This window comes from Calliopsis andreniformis, chromosome 9, assembly GCF_051401765.1.
Source record: "Calliopsis andreniformis isolate RMS-2024a chromosome 9, iyCalAndr_principal, whole genome shotgun sequence".
Classification (NCBI taxonomy): domain Eukaryota; kingdom Metazoa; phylum Arthropoda; class Insecta; order Hymenoptera; family Andrenidae; genus Calliopsis; species Calliopsis andreniformis.
This window is the reverse complement of record NC_135070.1, coordinates 19,512,856-19,532,441: the sequence shown is the minus strand read 5'-3', so window position 1 is coordinate 19,532,441 and position 19,586 is coordinate 19,512,856. Positions and strand designations below refer to the sequence as shown.

At 47.0% G+C, this 19,586-nt stretch overlaps 1 protein-coding gene across 2 annotated transcripts; it reads left to right on the top strand.

The window, feature by feature from the left end:
• Window positions 1-1,961: 1,961 nt before the first annotated feature.
• LOC143182880 (uncharacterized) lies at window positions 1,962-18,824 on the top strand. 2 transcript variants are annotated; one of them, XM_076384185.1, is made up of 7 exons: window positions 1,962-2,394; window positions 6,624-6,836; window positions 7,573-7,711; window positions 14,099-14,225; window positions 15,618-15,666; window positions 15,749-15,928; window positions 16,010-18,824. In XM_076384185.1, exons 1-7 carry the CDS (start codon window positions 2,099-2,101, stop codon window positions 18,633-18,635), a joined length of 3,630 nt encoding a protein of 1,209 aa, XP_076240300.1. In that variant the 5' UTR covers window positions 1,962-2,098; the 3' UTR covers window positions 18,636-18,824. The 2 variants fall into 2 exon arrangements, with proteins under 2 accessions (XP_076240300.1, XP_076240302.1); XM_076384187.1 differs by lacking the exons at window positions 6,624-6,836; window positions 7,573-7,711 and having other exon boundaries at window positions 2,257-2,394.
• Window positions 18,825-19,586: the final 762 nt, after the last annotated feature.

Here is a 19,586-nt window from a genome sequence, read left to right as displayed (position 1 = left end):
TAGGGAATTGATTTCCTCTTCGGGACAAAACGTATCAATTCCTTGGACCATTCGAGAGGCTCATTAGTCGGTTTCTCCTTAGAAGAAGACTCGACCAGGAAGGACCTTATCCTTTCGGCCCGAGCATCCTTGTCGTTTTTGCGGTCGATCCATTATATCGACAGCGAGCAGCCCTGGAATCTTTATTTTCCCATGTACGTCTAAATCAGCTGAAACAGCTGGATCGAGTCTGCGAAGCGACTCAATCAGCGGACAATGCGTCCAGCGTGCCAGGAAATATGAAGTAGCGCGAGCTCAGCTTCGTGCTCGGTCGGAATCGAGATCGACACCTCGACTTGTTTCCAAGAAGCGATATAATCGGACATGGAAATCTCGAAGGTAAGACCCCCACGCGTTCATTAACATATTAACGCTTTTACAAGCAGCGCTTATTCCTCGTTTTACCGCGGCGACGTGGCTCGCGGCCTGGAATAAACAACGGAAAATCATTCAATGACTTCTGACCACGAGAATTCCCCGTGTCCCGTCTCGTTCGCCAATTAATTCGTTTCTCTTTCACCAGCGAGTCTGTCGCTCAACGTTTACGACGTCGCGTCACGACGGATGGCCTTTCGAGAGAAACAGAGATCCTCTGATAGTGTCTTCAATAAAGATTCCAGTTACTGTTCCTTGCTTTTGAGGCTGATGGAAGTGAGTACCGTGCGAGGTAAACAGAATCACGTTGCTAAAGAACAAAGTGAGTAAAATTCAGAGAAAAAAGCAGAAGATCTATAGAATCATCAGTAAACCCATGAAGCCTAACGGGTAAGGAAGAAACATTCTCCCACGAATCCAGATATCCACGATCCACAGAGACTCTCTAAAAAAGACACTCAATAAATCCAACAGCAGGATCCTCCATCTAAAGTCCACGCAAAATTAGCACAGATTCCTCGAATCTACGAATCACCTCTAAAATCTGCATAACTCAGAGTACTCCGGAATCTGCACACTCTGTACAAATGAAGCGATGGACTCATCCTCATAAACCGAACAAAGAAACGGCTCCCAGTCCGTGGACGAGGTTCGAATCACGTCGAATCGCGGCTAGCGCAAGGTCCACGGCAGCAGCGAGTTCGCGCGAGAATCGGAGGACCTAGGAAGGAAGCGACTCTGGATCGTCGGAATTTTTCTCCCTCCCCGCGGGTGGGACATATGCACATGCATAATGCACCGGTCTGCGTTGTGCGCTCTGCGATCGTGTGCCTCGGCTGGATACCACCTACGTCAGAGGCCCCGTACACCACCAGCAGCGCCGTAAACACCACTAAAAGCAGCCGCAGCAGCAACAACGACAACGCAGCTCTCGGTGTGTCCACTTCAGGAAGAGGTGGTGGGACAACGAGCAGAGATCCGCGGACTTGGTCGACTGGGAGACGCGAAGGGGGAGAGGGAGTCATCGAGGAGCGAGCAAAGAGAGGAAGGGCCGAAGGAGGGAAGGAGAGGAACGGTAGTCTATGGTCCAGCGAGTCCAGAGCAAGAAAGAAGCACAGAGAAGCGAGCTGAAACGAACGCTCGCGGTCCCTCGCCGACCCGTGGCCAGTTTCTGTCGTGGCGCTCGACCGTCGAGCTCGCGATCTCTCGCTGAATCGACGCGGCGTCGCTCGCCTCGAGATGCGAACATCCTCGACACTCTCCATCGAGCGGATGGAACCGAACTCGACCCTTTCGACGCGCGGTGCTTTCGATCGCCCAACGAACTGTTGACGCCTCCTCGCCTGCTCCGATCGGTGCTTCGGTTTCATTGGTCTCGCGAGTTTCGCGGCTCTGGAAGCGTCGTTGCTCCTCGCCAGGTCCACAGCGTCGATTTACCGACTTGCTCGTCGGGAAATCGAGCGTAGGTACGTGCCAAGACTCGAGAGAAGCGATCCTCCTCGCTCAATCGCTGGTTTCTTCCAGTGCTCGATGCCCTGGACTCGCTCGCGCCATTCGAAAATTCGGCGAAGCGACTGTGTTCACTTCGAGCGAGCTTGCCGTCGCTTCCTCGCAGGCGCTCGTCGGTATGCGTGATCGTGCTCGTTGAACCGTCTCCCGAGGGAACGATCGAAGCTTGGGGAGCATGATCTATCAGCCGAATCATCAGTCGCCGACGATGTCGTCCGCGAGGAAGACTTCGCCACGACCCCAACGTCGGAACCTGCAAGCGTCGTCGGGCAAGTGCGCGAACGCCAAGGCGAAGCGCGCAAACGACAAGACTGGTCACGAGGAGAGGTGCAGGGGAAGGTGCAGGGTGCAGTGGAGCGAGAAGCACGTGAAGGAGGGGTTGGTTCTCGTTCAGGAGGCGCAGCTCGCGAGGGTGGTCAAGACGGGGCCGATCACGGAGCACTATGAGATCGATGCGAAACCTTTCGCAAAGTAAGTCACGAATTTTTATTTATTGTATTTTTCAAATTTTTTCAACAAATGTTCGTGGCAGTTTGATAGCACCCTTTGGGGGAAGATGCTCACGGGTAGGTTTAAAACCTGAGAGTGATACATGGACATTGGCCGTGATATTTAAATTTAATTTGTCGTTAATTTACACGTGGTGGAGATACATGTGTCGAGCATCATTCAAGTTTACTGCTTCGATTAATCGTCGCGCGAACGAGGCTCGCTGAGATCATAGGGAAGTAAATGGCGCGGCTTGGTGGCGAAAGTAATGGAGTTAGGGATCACCAAACGTGTAATTTCTCGCTAATAATTTAATTTTAAATTGTACGTTGCGGAGAACCCGTTTGATGGTCGTTGGGACAACTTATAGAGGAACTATTGATGCTGACAGGCTTACTTTACACCTTCTGAATTCGAATGCGTAATGGTAGAAGCCCATTTAAAGCAGATATTTGTATTGCTATATTCATTTATGAATTAAGCTACAATTGTATGGAAGACAAAGAAGCTTTTCTTTAAAAAAATTACTAAAGTTACCTTTATTATATTGAATGGAGTCATGTGCGTATATCACATTTACTTTATGGGACATTGCAGGACTCGCTGAATAAGGTGAATGAAGTGCGGTTTTGGTCAGTCATTTAGGAGATAGTACCATGAATATAAATATCGAGTTCAGTCTCCATTTCAACCTTCGAAGGTCCCTTTCACGATTGCATTACATATTTCCATGGGAATATTCGATCGAAAATATCTTTTTACCTCATTAAATGCTTCTCGAAACATCCAATGATAAACGTGCATATTCTCACATAAAAAACATGAAGGCCTCGACATTTTTATAAGCAATAACGTTATTAACGTCAAAAATCAGATCAAATGGCTACCTTGTAGCTTTAATAATTCCATTCCAAGGCTGTAGCCTGTAATTCCTTAAACTTTGTGACAAACACATGAAAACCTCCCAGAGTTATAAAACGCAATTGAAAAGTCGCGAATGTCACTCGATCAATTCTCTCTCTCAGAAGAAAATGCGCACCTATCCGATTTCGAAATACGTCGCAGCAAGCTCCTTCGAAGCCCAGAGCTCGTATCGATAGCCAAGCAAACGCTCACCGGTGAACTTCAGCTCGTTTCATATTTATTGGATATGTTAATGGGAAACTTTAATGGGCGGCGTAACCTACTGTCAGCGACGCATTGATAATCCAACTGGCTGCTCGATATCAGGCCCGATTGCCTCTGTTTCTCTCCCGTGCGTTTGCATCCTTAATGAAGCGGATTTGCTCGGGCACAAAGGCGTACGCTCGCGATACGCGAAACGAGCGCACGGGAACCGCCTTATTCACCTCGGCTATCTCGTTTTCGGTTTCCCCTTCGAATTCGCGATTTTCAGCGGTCCTTTTTTCTCGAAGCCGGGCTCGTTAGGCGGGAGCACGTACGTGCACGGACCAAAACGGTCGCGAGAGACGCGAAAGGCGAACCGAAACGGAGCTGTTCGCGCAAAACGAGCAACACCACCGTCGCCAGGCCACGACCGTGCGAAACACTGACTTCTCTACCAGCGAAGAAGCGACAAATGGTTAATCGTTGGCCAACCACCCGCTCGCCCCGTCCCGACGGTTAATGGTTCGTTGTCGTGACAGTCCCTGGGATTAAAAATGATCACGAACGACGGTAATATGTTTTCATAAATTATTAGGCGGAGCGGCTCTGACAAGGAGAGAACCGCAAGGGGAACGCGGCGCTTTAATCAAGTATGACTGGAATTGTAAGAGCCTTCTGCTTCCCTTCTGCCGATGGACGTTGCTTTTCCAAGCCAATGGAACCATCGACAGCTGAAGACAGCGAGAAATGACGATTACGTTCAGGCGTTTCCATGGACCACAGGATGCCTACGTTTCGATACTTTTATCGCAGAAAGGGATCTTTTTTCGACTTCGGTGTTAGCCTTCACGTGTAATTTGCATGTAGCGCCGCAGTTCGCAGGGAACAATTAATCATACGCGCCAGCGGCGGTGCGGGTTACCGCGTCCAAGTGTCGAGTATCCTCGCGGAACTTAGCTCGAAAGCCGAGCAGCCAATTACATTCGCGAAGAAGTTATGTACTTGTTTTCCAGCCGATCGAGAGCAGCGAGCTCAGGGTTGACGCGTTGAAAAGAGCTCGCCTCGATTTCCGGACCCATTCGATCCCGAATACCTCAATCTCAGGACGCTCGAGTGCCCTCGATCCCCATTGAAATCCAATTTTCCTACGATTACCGCTGCCCCTCGATCTCCAATAATCGCAGGCGAGTTTAATCGTCTCGATTGTCGGAATAACGCGCGCCTGCCGCCGTATATAGCGCGATCGCGCCGGCCTGTAGATCACTGGTGATTCAGTGAGCGTGATCGCGATTCGGTATCGCGAATAAGCGAGCGATCCAGCGGCGAGCACACCTGGTAATTACTTTTAGAACACGGGCCTTGAATCCACGCCGAGCGACGGGCAAAAATCGCGAAGGGGGAGGCCGGGAAAAACGAGGCGAGCCCGGCTCGGTCTCCAAATTGGAAACGATTAAAGTTAATTGCACCCACTATCAGATGCTCGTTACGACTCTCTGCGGATCCCTGGTACAATTGAAGGACTCCTCGGTGGTGTGTTATCGGAATATTGGACCAGGGGATATGGTTATTGCTTTGGGAGCTATTTTTCCCTTGATCCCTTCTGTGACTTTTTATCAGAGTATTGGGGGTGAGAGTTCAGTCGACTTGATGTAAAGCGTAAAGTAATATTTGTTTGGAGACGAATTTGATAAGTCAAGTGTTTGAAGCGTAGAATATTCAATCGGTGTTGAAAAGTGGGTCGCAAGACCCTATATGAAGGAATATTGCTAGCGGATAGTGGTCCCATTGCAGTAGCCTATTTTAGAGATCTAGGAAATTTCAGTAGACTTGGTCGAAGCCTTGTGAACCCTCGTAAAATTTCCAATTCGGAGTGCTGGAATAGATTTTTATCTAATTCGCTTACTATACATGTCTATATCCTTGTGTTCTCGCAGGTACTCGATCTCTTCGTCACTCAGGACAATTTCGACGAAATTGGCAAGAGACTTGCAGATTTTCGCTGGTAGTATATTAACAGTGTATAACATTTACGTCCGATCGATGATTGGTGAGCCTCAATTTCTCTTCGTTGGTAGGCCTTCCGATTCCCACAGTATGCAAATGCGAGACATATTTATTGGCAATATATTTGTGCATTGACCTCCACGATATTTCTGTCTCCAATGGAATACCGAGACACTCAGCGCATTTGAAACGAATCGAATTATAGCTGAAGTAGTATTGCGATGATATTTGCTGGTTATTCGGTCGTTGGTGTTCGAGTTTCGATGTTTCGAGAACTCGGCCAGCGCGAGGAAGAGCATCGTTTGCGTGGGCCGTTTGCGTAATAAAGTCCGCGCTGCGCGTAGCCGAGGCAGAGGCGCGTAAAAGCGCTCGCTTCGGGTGCACGCGTTGCGGGCGCAGCCTTCGGAGGCGCCGCGGCGTCGACCTTGCCGCGGAGACGCTCGGAAATCTCCGCGACGGTCGTAAAAATCCCGCTGATGGCCAGCGAAATTTCGTCGCTGCTTTCGTCTTTTATGCGTACGTTTAACTTTGCTGAGGCTCGACCACCTTTGGCCAAGACACTGGCCAGAGAAACCTTCGCCAGATCCGCCCCCTCGGATCCTCAGCAATTTTGTTGAATCAATCATTTGGCTATTTTGCGAGATGATGGGATTGGAGAGCGTTTATGACTGGTTTTGGTCATTTCGTATGGCTTTCCAATTTTGTTTTTAGTACCTATCCTTGAATTAAACGCCTCTTTACTGCGCCATGTAATTTGAGAGTTGCATACTCACCCTATTATGTTCTTAAAAGGTGATTTGGTTTATTAGAAACCTGGTACCGTATCATTCACTTCGATTTCATAAATGCAAGCAAAAAGGTTTTCAAAAAGTTGTATCGCAAATAGTGAATTTATATTCATCAGGAAGTGTTCACCATTTCCTTGTTGCATAATTTTATTACCATAAGCAAGAGAAAAAATTAAGATACAATAATCTAGATCATTGTACTCCCCATAAAAGCTCAAGTTATACATTACACTGCACAACAAAAGGGTAATTTATTCCGTATGAAAGGTAATCGTTTGAAAAGTTACTAATAGATCTGGAACTTTTTCACAGCGGACAATGGGCGAAAGTGTATCGCTGCAGGTCCCGATCCACTGGCATCCTCTACGCTGCAAAATACTCGTCGAGAAACAGATTCAACGCGGACTGCAGCGCAGAACTGAGACACGAGATCGCTCTGCTGTCCCTCTGCTCGCAATCGCCGCGCGTAGTCCGTTTACACGATGTCTACGAAACCCCCAAAGAAATCATCCTTGTGATGGAGTAGTGAGTATCTAAGATACTAATAACTTTAGGGTTAATACATGGCAAAAAAAGATTATGAAATAAAAAAAAGTTTCGAGCAAAAATTAGCGAACTTTGACTGATGATAACTCCGTAAAAAATTGTCGTAGGATCATGATCTTTTTTTTAAATTAAAGCTTGAAATCTCTAGTTTAAGATACTATGTCTTGACTTTAAGATTAATGCACACCTACCATTGGAATTCCTTCAATTTGAGAGCATGTTTGTCACATAAAAAAATACAAAATTTGACGGGATACATGGACTTGCCAAAATTTTTTTCGGGGATGCAGCTTACAGTAATATCAAATTAGAATCTTCCCCTTTAATTTAAAAAAAAGATCAAGTCGATACGATTTTTTTTCACAAAGTTACAGCACTTTAAAGTAATCCTTGCATGTATCGTCGATATTGGCCGTACCCGATGTACAGCAAAAATGCAAAGGCTACTTTAAAGTGCTGTAACTTTGCGAAAAAAAATTGTATCGACTTGATCTTTTTTTTAAATTAAAGGGGAAGGTTCCAATTTTATGCTCCTGCAAACTGCATCCCCGAAAAAAATTCTAGTGAGTCTGTGTGTTTCCCCAAACTTTGCAATTTTCAATATGACAAATATGATGAAACAAAAGATTCAAAATTTTTTTATTCCGTATCTTTTCTCAGCATATGGTAGACGAGAAAACTGAATTTTCATGATTGAAAATTTTGAACCTTTTAGCGCCCCTGGGGGCGATCTACAAACGCTCATCGACGGCGATTTGGTGCCCCTCGAAGGTGACGTGGTGCACTTCGTGAAGCAGCTAGTAGAAGGACTCGCCTACCTCCACGAGAGAAATATCGCCCATTTGGACATCAAGGTAAGTTCGACCCATAAAAGGTCGACGCGAACTTGTCACGTTTCTCGTATATCCGGATCCCGGAATCGAGTTAGCCTGACGAGCCGCGTCACCGGATAGTTCCGACGATTTTCTTTTGACGCGTGAGCCAAAAGAGTGTTTCGTGGCTAGCCGAGTCCAGCGTGAGGCATTCTTCAAGAATTCGAACACAATCGGCCGATCCTGCCTAGGATTTCAGTCCAAAGTCTCGGCCGATGCCATTCTCATTACGTGGTGTAGGTCGGCAATTAACAAGGCCTTCTATGTCCCGTAAATCCTAGAAATCCGCTGCAATGCTGCTCCGAGTAACTGGAGAACGCTAAATATAAATCGTCGCGATGACGGGACTTGATTTTCCTCGTAAAGCGAGATGTTTAACGCGTCGTTGAACTATTTAGTCGCGGTGCCGCGAGAATCGAAACCAGATTCCAGTCGCCGCTGGACGCCTCCCAGCCGCTCGATTTGGGAGATTCGGACGCCTGCACAAGAAAGGTGAATCTAGGAGGAGAACTGACGACTTTTGAGGCGAGACATTCTATTTTCACGTATTGTCCCCTTTCCTTGTTTTTATAGTGACTAGATGGCTGAAAGAATGCATTGTGTTAGCTTCTCATCTAAGCCAACTGTCCTCTATTCACCTCCACCTAAATTATCATTTGCTATATGATTGACACAACCCCATTCACGCTGCAATAAACTCGATATTATCGTCTTCCCTGAAATGATCGTCGTCTCAGGCGAGGAAACACGTTCCACTCGTTTTCTGGCTCGAGATAGGGCCCAACCGATCGGAGAACTATCAGCCGGAGGTTTAATTGCGATCGCTGTCGTCGCGACAGCCGAGCACGGCGATTCCGCGATAAAACGGTCGGCAAACAAATTGGAATCGCCTTTTACGTCCTTAGCCAGACAAAGGAGAAGAGATACACGGTCGGTGCTCGGCTGATCGGTCAGTCGAGGACCTCCTTGCTAGACGGCGAGACGAAAAAAGACGGCGGAACTCGGGCTGGAAACGAAAGCCCGACGCCGCGGCCCTGTTCCACCGCGTTCCCCGTGCAATTTATTGCGTCCCCTCGATACACGCGCGCGCTCGCGACCAACTGAACGCACCTTTTATTTCAGCAATCGCGGAAACGCGAACGCCTCTTAGCCAGCGCACAAAGGGGGGAAAAAGAGAAGCGAGTCGCGCCGCGTGTCGTCGAATGAAAGCCCGTGTCTCGTATTTTCAGCTTGTCGCTCCGTTCGCCGAGGCGACCGTCTTTTTTCACGGACCAGTAATGACCGGCCTCGCTGTCTCTCGGCTCTCTCGCTCTCTGGCGAACTTCCCCAGAGCATTTTTACGTGAGACTACTCTGACCGTAAAGTATAGCGTCCGCGTAATTAAGAGTTTCGTGCTGGGAGTCTGTGCAGCGGGGTTCGACTTCTTATGGATGGAAATGAAGCTTCTGGGATGCTACAGAAACTCGATATTTCGGATTTCTAGGACATAGTAGAACCTTCATCAGCTTTCACTTTTCTTCCATCGCTTTCATTTATCAAGTAAAATTCAACCAAATTTTCGTGACTCAATCCTGTAAGCCTGCTACTTCAGTAACGCAACAATGATTACCATTGCCTCTCATAAAATCGATCAATGGCCATTTCTCCATACTAAGGAACAATAATGGCAATGCTCTACTCCCGACAACAGAGAAATTCGATCTGATGAACAAAGCAAATCGACGCCGAGGGAGACGCGTCACAAGCCATGAATTTACGATCGAACAAATTTAACGTTCCCTCCGACCGATTGTTAATCGGTCAATCCGCGTCTTTCTCTTTTTATGGATCGTAAGTTCCGTCGAAGGTGAGACACGAACATGCTCGCGCGGTTTGTACCAGTATTTACGCACGTACAGGGTGTTCCGAAGCGCGAACGAGCGGAGTAATCGAATTCGAATCGGCGACTGGATAAACAACGTCCAGCCCTCGGTGCCGTTCGACTTTCGCGACAGGATTTACGTGGAGCCTCGCTGATAAAAGTTGGCACGCGCGCTCGCTGGCCGCTCGCGCCGTGAGTCTCGGACCGACTTCAGGGCCGAGGATGTTGTTCCATAGAGAACGCTCGTCGACCTTTCGCGAAATTCTCGCGAGGATAACGAGAAGCAATCCTTTTATCCGTGGCGAGAAGTCGGACGACCCCGACGCTTCCAGCTGTTCTTTATTACTTTCTTGAATTCTTGCTCAGCATCTTTGTGATCGCTTTGTCAGTGTCGCTGAATATTAACCCGACTACGTGGCAAATGCTGGCACGTTCACTTGGCATCAAAACTTGACACATGCAGAATTATTTGGAAAGGGATATTCTCTATTGAGTTGGAATTACTTAATCGACATTGGGTTCAGAGGCTTTAAATTCGCAACATGCGAAACGCAGAGAACAGAATTGTGGAGACGTAAAAGAGTCACAGAATGCAAATGCTGACCAACGCCAGCGCGAGCCTCGAATTGATAGATAGAATTCGTACACAGGTCACGGTTGAACGTACATTTCCCAGCGTTTGCCAGCGGTGATTGTATTATCTAAAGTCAGCTGAAGAGTGGAGGAGTTATAGGACAAGACTGTCCAACTATTCTGCGATTGTTTCAATGGAAGCTCGAAAGAATAGACTATAGTTGCACTAGTTTGCATAACTAGTGCTCTTAGACGATCATCCAGGGTGGAGGAAAAACAGAACGCAATAAGACCCCACGCTGTTCGCGGTGGAACGACCACGCCCTGACTTCGTCGGTGAATCACACCTGGTCTCTATCTCGCTGAACGCTCAGGTACCTATGTCTGAGCGCCATAACTGGAGCAGCTGCTGATAACTCGCGAAATTCCCGCGAAAGAGAAAGGAAGGAATCGCGCAGCTCGAGAGAAGATAGTCAACTCAAGGGGCTCAGTTTCCTGGACACCTCAGAAGATACCCTTGCAGAGAAATTCGTAGCGTCGCTCAAAACTGTGGAAGAAAATGCATGAATCGCAAGAAAGAAAAGGCGCATGAAGCTCCCACGTCTTCTCAGTGCAAAGAAGTAATCGCATTCAGCTGGACAGTTCGCACTCGATGAATCACTGGCTCTCTGTTCGCGTCTCCGCGATAGCTAACCTGTTCACCGTAACTGGAGCACCTCTGGGTGTCTCTGGCGACATTTACCGTGGCGGAGGAGGAGAAGAGGGAATTCAATCAAACGCCTCGGCTTATTTCGACCACGCTTAAAAGGACAATCCTCGACAGTTAATGAGTCCGCTTAGATTCCCTTTCTAACGTGATTCTGCGCGATACTAGAGTTGAAATTCACGGTGTCGCAAGCTATTTCGAGTGGATCATGCCTGGTTGATTTTCTCTGTCCAAGGTGAATGGTTCGGGGAGGACGCGACATAGGTATCTCGGTGCGAGTTATTCGATGTTTCGGCCCACGCTGTTGTATGGCCAGCGAGTCAATCGTCCGAGATTCGATCGCGTGGGATTCGACGACGTTACGTCCGATCGAGTGCCGTTTGCCCGCTCGAAATAAGAAAAAGGGTCAATTAACGCGACTTACGACGCTCGAGGACGCGATTAACCCATTCACGCTTCGTATCCTTTCGAAAGGACGTTATTTATTCATTTATCGGACGGGTAGAAATTGCATAATGTCACTGACCCAGTTTACAAAAAGTATCGAAGCAAGTGGTGGTATAGTAGAATGATTTACTAACACTTACTTTGAGTGACAAAATGATGTAACAGAAAGATAAGCTTTAAAGAAAAGTCGTCTAATCGCGACCGTATAATTCCACTTGAAGAACAGACCCGAACTCGAGTGTCCGATCTGTGTCGTCCCATTCCCCTTGAAGCGCGCGCTCGATGACTCTCGCTGAATTGCGCATCTCGGGAACCGAGGATTATTTTTGCGTCTTTTGTCATTATTTATCAACCGCGTGCCGGGACTACCGAGAGAAGCTTTGAATATTCAGATACACCCACGCGGGTACCTCCAAGGACCCTAGCGTTGATGCGAGGAAGATTCTACCGGAACGAATACGTGAACGCTTCGTTTAGTCCCGCGAGGGAGTTGCTCAGCTTACATAATGCGTTTTTCGTTGATCTATACGAGTAATATTTTAATAATACTCGAAAAAACCAAGCAGAGTGACAGATATTTCTTTAAGCAGAAGAACTTGTACATATGTTGATTTCCTAGTAGACACTGGATAATACTACTTTCAACTCATTATACTCTCTGTATGACGTAAAATAATTAACGTAACATTGAATTATAAAACATCCTTGCTCCTTATAATAGGAATGAACGTAACTCAGACCACGTTAAGTGTCTAGAACAGTAATATTTCTCATTTGGAAAAGACTGCAATTGTACCACACGACTTCCTAGTCCTCAATGTTGCATTGAATTGCAACACCCTTCTCCTAGCAAGCCTCCACCAATCAAGATGCCCAGATCTCGAGCGAGTCCCGCCTCTATCACCCACTTTATATTCTCTATCGCGATTAAAGGGTCATCCCCGTAGAAGGAAGCGCATTGAAATGGCCTTCTGGAAATCTAGGCTTCGGGAAACGAGCAGAGAGATTGGATATAGGTTACATTCTTATGCAGCCCTCGTCGCGCGAATAAAACGCGTCCTCCTGTACGAAGGCAAAAATCGGTGGTATCGAGCTTGCAATAGGATGCGCAGCCAGCTGAGATCGCAGCCTCGATGCTCGCGCGTGTACACCGAGAAACTTAATATTCCATTCTATTCCCCGCGCCGAGTTGAATTTATCGTAACAGCATCTGCCGTGTTTATGTAAATGGCCGCGATGTTCCATCGAATGAAGCGCGAATCACGAGGCACGCTAGCTACGGGTCCACCTTTTTCCCCTTTCGTCTTTTCTGAAGCCGAGCAACCTTCGCTTCCTTCCCTTCTTATTTTTTCTGGTGCGGTAAATCAGCCACGACAATTAAGGTTTATCGCGAAATTAAGCGCGAGGGGGAAAAAAGGAGAGGATGCTGCAATACAGTAGCTGTCGTACAACATTCAGCGTTTAGTTGAATAGCGGGCTTCAACAGTGTTGCAGTAGCACGACATGAGGATGCCCCGCTGGGCAGTAGTCGTCTGATCGTGCGATCGGCCCGCTAATTGCCGAGGTTGTTTAATGCAATGGCGTTTACATGCACTAAAGTCATTGGAAGATTTCTTTTATCGTTCCTGTGGATCATTGGGAATTCGCGAAACGCGCCAGGGAAGAACGTGGACGCGCATATATTCTTCCTCCTGGTTTATTGTGAATACTGGCAGGTTTATTTGCCACAGAAATGTAGCAACATCTTCTGTTTTTTCTTTAAACGGAATGGAGTTAACATGAGGCGTGCGTTGATTCGTATCAATTGTGAGAATCGTGTAATGAATGGATATCGTGTTGACAGTGGAACTGAGAATAGAAAGGTGTTCATTTTTCTCTATTTTTTCAGTCTAACTTCATTTCTTCACTATTTCTTCATTTCTTCATTTACAATTTAGTTTACATCTTGTCTTTCAACTATGATATGCCTTGCAGTAACTATCGCAATAGCCTACTCTTATCATAGACAGACTAGAATTGCAACACAGAGTGAATCAACTTCGACAGCCAACAGGTGTGTTACAAAGTAGCTTGTTGTGAGTGAAAGCGTTCCTACTTGTAACGATCGTTAACATATGCAAATTTCACGATCCGAATGACGTCAAGCGTCTCAATAACCGAGTATCGATGCACGACGAAAGTAGTCGGGACAATGCTCGAACTTGTTCATAATTGAATTCCGTGCAGCGATAAGGCGAGAGGGACGGGAAAATTATTAACGAGCCCACTTTTCGTTCATTGCCAGCGCTGAAAGCGGCTCTGCTCGCTCAGCCGTATCGCGCTCGCGTCGGTCCTGCCTTGTTTACGATCGAAATTCAATTAAAGTGGAAAAGAGGAACAAACCACCGCCGCGAGGCGGATTAACGACTCAATTAATGGCAACTAATTGCTGTTGATTGGCAACCTCCGAGATCTTAAATCGATCTTGGACATTTTGCTCTCCGTTTTGGGGAAACTTCCGGCAGAGGACTTTGTCTAAATTTTATCTTCGACACTGTGACTGCCATATGTGGGCAACAGTGAATGGTATCAATTTATAAGATTACAGAAAGTATTAACGAAGATTAAGTAGAAGGGCACCAATCTAAAATGCAAAAAAGAAATGATTGCAAATAACTTTGCTTCAAATAAGAAGCGTCTTATCTGTGCCGAGGAATTTGAGAGCCTGTGTAAGAGCTCTTTGCCACTAGTTTTAGATTTCTCTAAATAATTTCACTAACCACCCTAATTTTATGTGTTCCAGCCGCAGAATCTGGTGATGATGGGCAGCTTCCCAGAGTGCGAGGTGAAGCTCTGCGACTTCGAGATCTCGAGGGTAATCTTAGAGGGAACAGAGGTCCGTGAGATCCTTGGGACGCCGGATTACGTGGGTAAGCTGGCGACGATCAGAAATAAAAGCAGCTGAAGCAAAACACGTGTCGTGTAAAGGCTTCGCTACCACCGAATTTGCAACCATATTTCTCGTTTTTCTCTCGGCCTCTCGGGAAATATAAATTGCTACCTTACTGTTATCGGGATGATGGATCGGTTGCGTTACATTGCACCGCGGATTCGTCGCGATGGGAAACGCGAACAGGTGTGTCGGCACTTTTGCTCAGCCGCGTCGACGCTTAATCGCCGCCGATCGATATCTTCGCTTCGCTAATTGACGATCTCGAGTGACGATCGCGAATATAATCGATATTAATTGACGCGTTAGCCTCATTACCACGTTCGCCACCGACGTCGGCCTTTAATAAACGTACAAGGGGAACGGATAATTGCAACCGATATATCGAATCGCGTCGTTTCAGGCAAGGTAATCGGCATTGACGCGAATCCAGAAAGAAGGGGAGAAGAGAACAGTTAGAGCGAGATTCTGACTCGATCATCGTGAACTTTTATAGAAACTCTTGCCAGATGATCATGCGTTAGTGATCATTATCATAAATCTCAGACGTTCGCGCACGATTCACAGTTGGGCGAGTTTGAATCGGGCCTAGTCGCGACTGACAGTCGCCAAATTTTTTTCTGCTAAAAAAGGAGAAAAGTTCAGAGGACTCTATCTTATAGCAAAGCATATAGGCAACTTTCGAAGCACTCCATACCATCGGGTTAATTCCGCTCGTTTCTCCTTCGTACATAAAAATCTAATCTCCGTCGTCTAAACGAACGATAATAAGGTCCCTTTGTCCTCGCATGAAGTGTCTTACGTTTACAATACGAAACGAAAGAATCACGAGCAAAGTTTATTCAACGAGAAGTCCACGGTCGTGGGCTGCGCACAGTTAACGATATAATTGATGCGTGCCATTATTCCCGCTGATCGTATCAATTCGTTGAATAATAGGACCAGCACAGCGCGATCGTATCGTCGAATATGTTAATCGTATTTGGCGTTTCTAGAAAATAAACGAGAACGGTCATCACGATCCTATCTTGAGGGATTGCGTCCGCGAGTAGCCCGTCAACCTCAGCTTTTATCGCAATTTTATAGATTCCTAGCTACAGAGACACGGCGAAAAACGACCGTAATGGCGATAATGATATGCTTAATGGGCGTTCGTGAGAGCAAACAACGCAGAGGCGATTCTACGTCTTCGTAGATCGCTTTCTTTCGATTATCGACGCCCACTGAGTGGTCAATCTTCGTGTGTAAATAAAAATGACGTCGACGGATGGCATCACGAATCAGATTCGTGAATGAGGTCATTAAACTGAACAACATCCGCGTAGCTAATGATTCCGTGACAGACTGAAACACGCGCCTTTCTTGATTTCAGCGCCAGAGATTTTACACTATGAACCAATTACATTGGCTGCTGATATGTGGTACGTGAAAAACGAAAAACAAATTCAATTCTAGTTCAACTTTCTGGTAGAAAAGGGTTTCAGGAACCTTTGGTCCTTATAGGTCCCTCGGTGTGACGACCTACGTTTTGCTGACAGGATTCTCCCCCTTCGGTGGTGAAACCGACCAAGAAACGTTCCAGAATATTTCTTTAGGAGAGGTAGATTTCCCCGAGGAACTTTTTGGAGACATCTCCGCGCAGGCAAAGGACTTCGTCGCGAGGCTTCTGGTGCTAGACCCAAGGTACGCCAGTCATATAACTCGGACCCCACTGGGCAAAAAATTTTCAAGAATAATTATTCTACAATCTCATGCTCCTTCCAGTGCACGAATGACAGCGAAACAATGCCTGCGTCACGATTGGCTGCGCGGCGCACCAACCCAAGCATCGCCTCACCTGAGAAGATACCTGTCGAAATCGAGGGAGGTTCTGTTGGAGCGAGTTGTCAGCCGGGAGAATCTACGAAGGGCGGCGCTTTTGAGCCAGACGAGCAGCCAAGCGAATCTGTCGAGCGACGCTCATGAGTCGAATCATCATCGCGATCAAAGCCTGCAGGATTGCTCGTTGTCGCAGAGCGAGATGTGCCTGAGTCATCGTCTCACCGGAAGTCGATCTAGTCTCGAGGGTAGCGAGGGGTTCCCGAGTCCAGCTGATTCTCGAACCAGCTTGAACTCCTCTAGAACCAACTTGAGCTACGTCAGCCAGAGCTGCCTGCTGAACCAAGAGCAGACCCAGGGTTTGCTGAGTCGAGCGCAGAGTCGGTCTCAGGCGAACCTGAACCATGGGCCGAGTCGGGGCCTCCTGTCCAGAATACGAAGCCTGAACAGGATTCAGTCCCAAGCGTGCCTCTTGAACGGAAACTCGTCGACGACCTCGAGTTCGCTGCAAACACGGATGATAATTAATCCTGTGATCAGTAAATCCCGCGAGAAACTGTATGGTCTGAGATCGCTGTCCAAGTCTCAGGGGGTTTTGGACATATACAGAAGTCTCGAGTGTCTTAGACGAAGAAGGAAGAGCTACCAGCGGGCGAGGACCGAGGACATGTTGCCAATCTTCAAGCGACTGGGGGCTGAGATCGATGCTTCGAGGATCGACGTCGACGATCGTTTATCTTGCGACGACATCCCAGGGTTGAGCTCGGGGGACTCGACCGAAACGAAGATAAGCTATGATAACGAAACTGAGAGCATAGGTATCTCGGAAGTGAGTAATTCAGAGGTTTTAAACGACTTGCAAGATGTCTCTGATAAGGAAGATTTGAGTGTTCAAAATACGGAGCTACAAGTTAAAGAGAAGGTTGAAAATAATTTAGAGGTGTCTAGAAGACAGGCCTCCGAGTCAGAGGAAAATTTGGATTCCTTGAAATCGATAGAATCGGATACTTTGACCGAGGACTCAGATGAAACACCTGTGAATCGGGAAGCAGAATCGAATCACGTCGCTGGTAAACGTCCCTGCCAGCGTCAACACTCTGACGCTTCGAGCCATTCGAATAATTCTGGGACGTCTGACGATAAAGAAGATCGCTCGACGGAGTCAGAGACCGAGGAGCCCAAGTACACTGTGGCGCAGCTCGTTTCAGCGTTTAATAAACACCAGGAAGTCGCCTCGAAGACTAGTTTGGAGGCAATAATGACCGAGAAAAGAATCAACGAGGTGACTTTTCCAACTGGAACGAAAGCTTTGAGGCTGTTCATACCAGATATTAACATCACAGAAAGTAAGATTGTCAGACGGAAGACAAGCTACAAGCCCCGCAAGAATTGGGAGGAGTTGAGAAAGAAGAACGAGAAGAACGAAGGGATACTGAAGAGCTTTGACCATGATTCTGGTAATGAAGATGATGATGAGGATAACGAGAACCGAGAAAAGTCAAAAAACAGCACTGAAGGATTCGTCTCTGATTCTACGAGTGAAGGAAAGAAATCTAGCATTGAGGACTTGAAAGAAAAGACCGAAAAGCCTGAAGAAATTACACTGCTGGATCGATGGCCTATTTTACAACCAATCGAGCTCAATGGCGATTCTATTTTCGCAGAGGGTGCTGACGTTCGAGATAACGTCGATACCACGATCGATGAGAAGTACAAACGATGCGTGAAGGGTGCTAAGATGAACGCAATGGACACATCAAATGAGAAGCCTCAGAAGACGTCTCTGAATCGTCCATCCATTACCCCAATTCGACAGAAAGAAAGACTGCCTAACTACATATATCCTGAAGTAACGTGCCATACTAGAGAAGACTCTCAGGACACGAGTAAAAAGCCATCTTCTGTGATCACGAATGGTAGAACCCCCTCAAAGACCCAGAAAACAGAGAAATCAAAACCAGAGAGTGTCAATCTAAAAGATATTCTACAAAGAGTGGACACTTTCCAGAGCACGCCGAAAGAGAACATGGAGAACTTGAGAAAAAGAACCTCAATCGCCAAGATAATCTTAAACGACAACCTTCCTTACGATAGTCAGGACTCAAATGGAAATTATCGAGCTCGCAGCGAACCACCCTCTACTCTGAGTCCCAGGGAGGAAGAAAACAAGATGAAGTTGGTGGTGCCACCCTCTTTCGTGAGGTCTTCTTCCTTGTCCAGTGACAGCAGTTGTCCAACGCCTTCTAGTGCTCAATCAGATGTGAATGTATCTTGGGAGGACGTCCAGGGTACAGCAGGGTCAAATGTATCCTTGGAGAAGGAGGATTCTAGCAAAATTCGGAAGAGAAGCGAAATTCAGAGAACCTCGAGCGAAGGTAGGACCAAGCACTCCGCAGAGGACAAAAGACTGTGGGGCAGAGTCTGCACAGGATCTTACAGCAGGGCGATGGAGAAGTTTGGCAAGAGCAACGACATCAATAAGAAGCCTCTAGGTCAGCTGAATGGCTCACAGCAAAACGAGAAAACGAGGAGGAAAAGTAGCCCTGCCATGGCCCAATACGTCAACCCGTAAAAGTAGAGTTGTCCAGCGCGAAGACTGAATCTAGAGCTCGACCTTCCCTAATCGCGGTGACTCAGGCCCCGGAAGGGGGACATGAGCGAACAGCTGAATCTCTCTTTTCGCGAGTGCCTCGATCAGGAACAAGATAATCGGCTTGTCACCTTGTCCTTGCAAGAATCGTAATCGTAGTCATCTCTGATCTCGGACCAGGCTGAAACAGTTGTGTCACGGGACGGTTTCGCGACAAAGCCCGTCATTAACATCCCACCGGCGCGTGTCACATGGTCAAACAAGGCGGTGGAAAGCGTTCGATCGTCATAGCCTTATCCTTGACTCGGTAACTCCGTATCGAGTGAACTTCGAGAACTATTTTTTTCTTTTCGAGGCGTGTGGAAGTTCGTGGAAGCCAAATGTAAGAGCTAACGAAAAAGGATGAAAAAGGAAGTGTTGATATGTTAAGAAAAATGGAAAAGTAGGAAAAGGTTTGGAGTTTGATTTTTGTCTTAGAGGAAAGCGTAATTGGTGGGAAAAATGCGTTTGGCAAAAGCGATGCGATCGCACGAAAAGTGTCGAGCTGAGACGCGATCACGGTCGCGATTCCTTTGCGAGAGTAATTGCGGTGTGATTCATTCCGTCGATAATTACGAGTTAAACGATGAGAGCTCACTGCAAAATGATTAAGACGCAAGATTTTTAACAAGCTTCGAAGAAAAGGTGCATGCGCGTTTTTCATTGTGCGTTTCGGAGTCTCGAACGGATAGACTAATTGTAATCGATGAGAAAAAGGAACAAAGAACGCGGCTGACTTGCGTTTAAGGAAATTTGCTCACTCACGAGATTATCTGCTCACGATACAACGTTGCCTTTACTAATTCTGCTCTATCGAAGCTCGCGTAATCGTTAGAGGACGCTTCAATGCAATCGGTGCGTCGAAAATACGTGATTCAATTACGGTATTTGCTC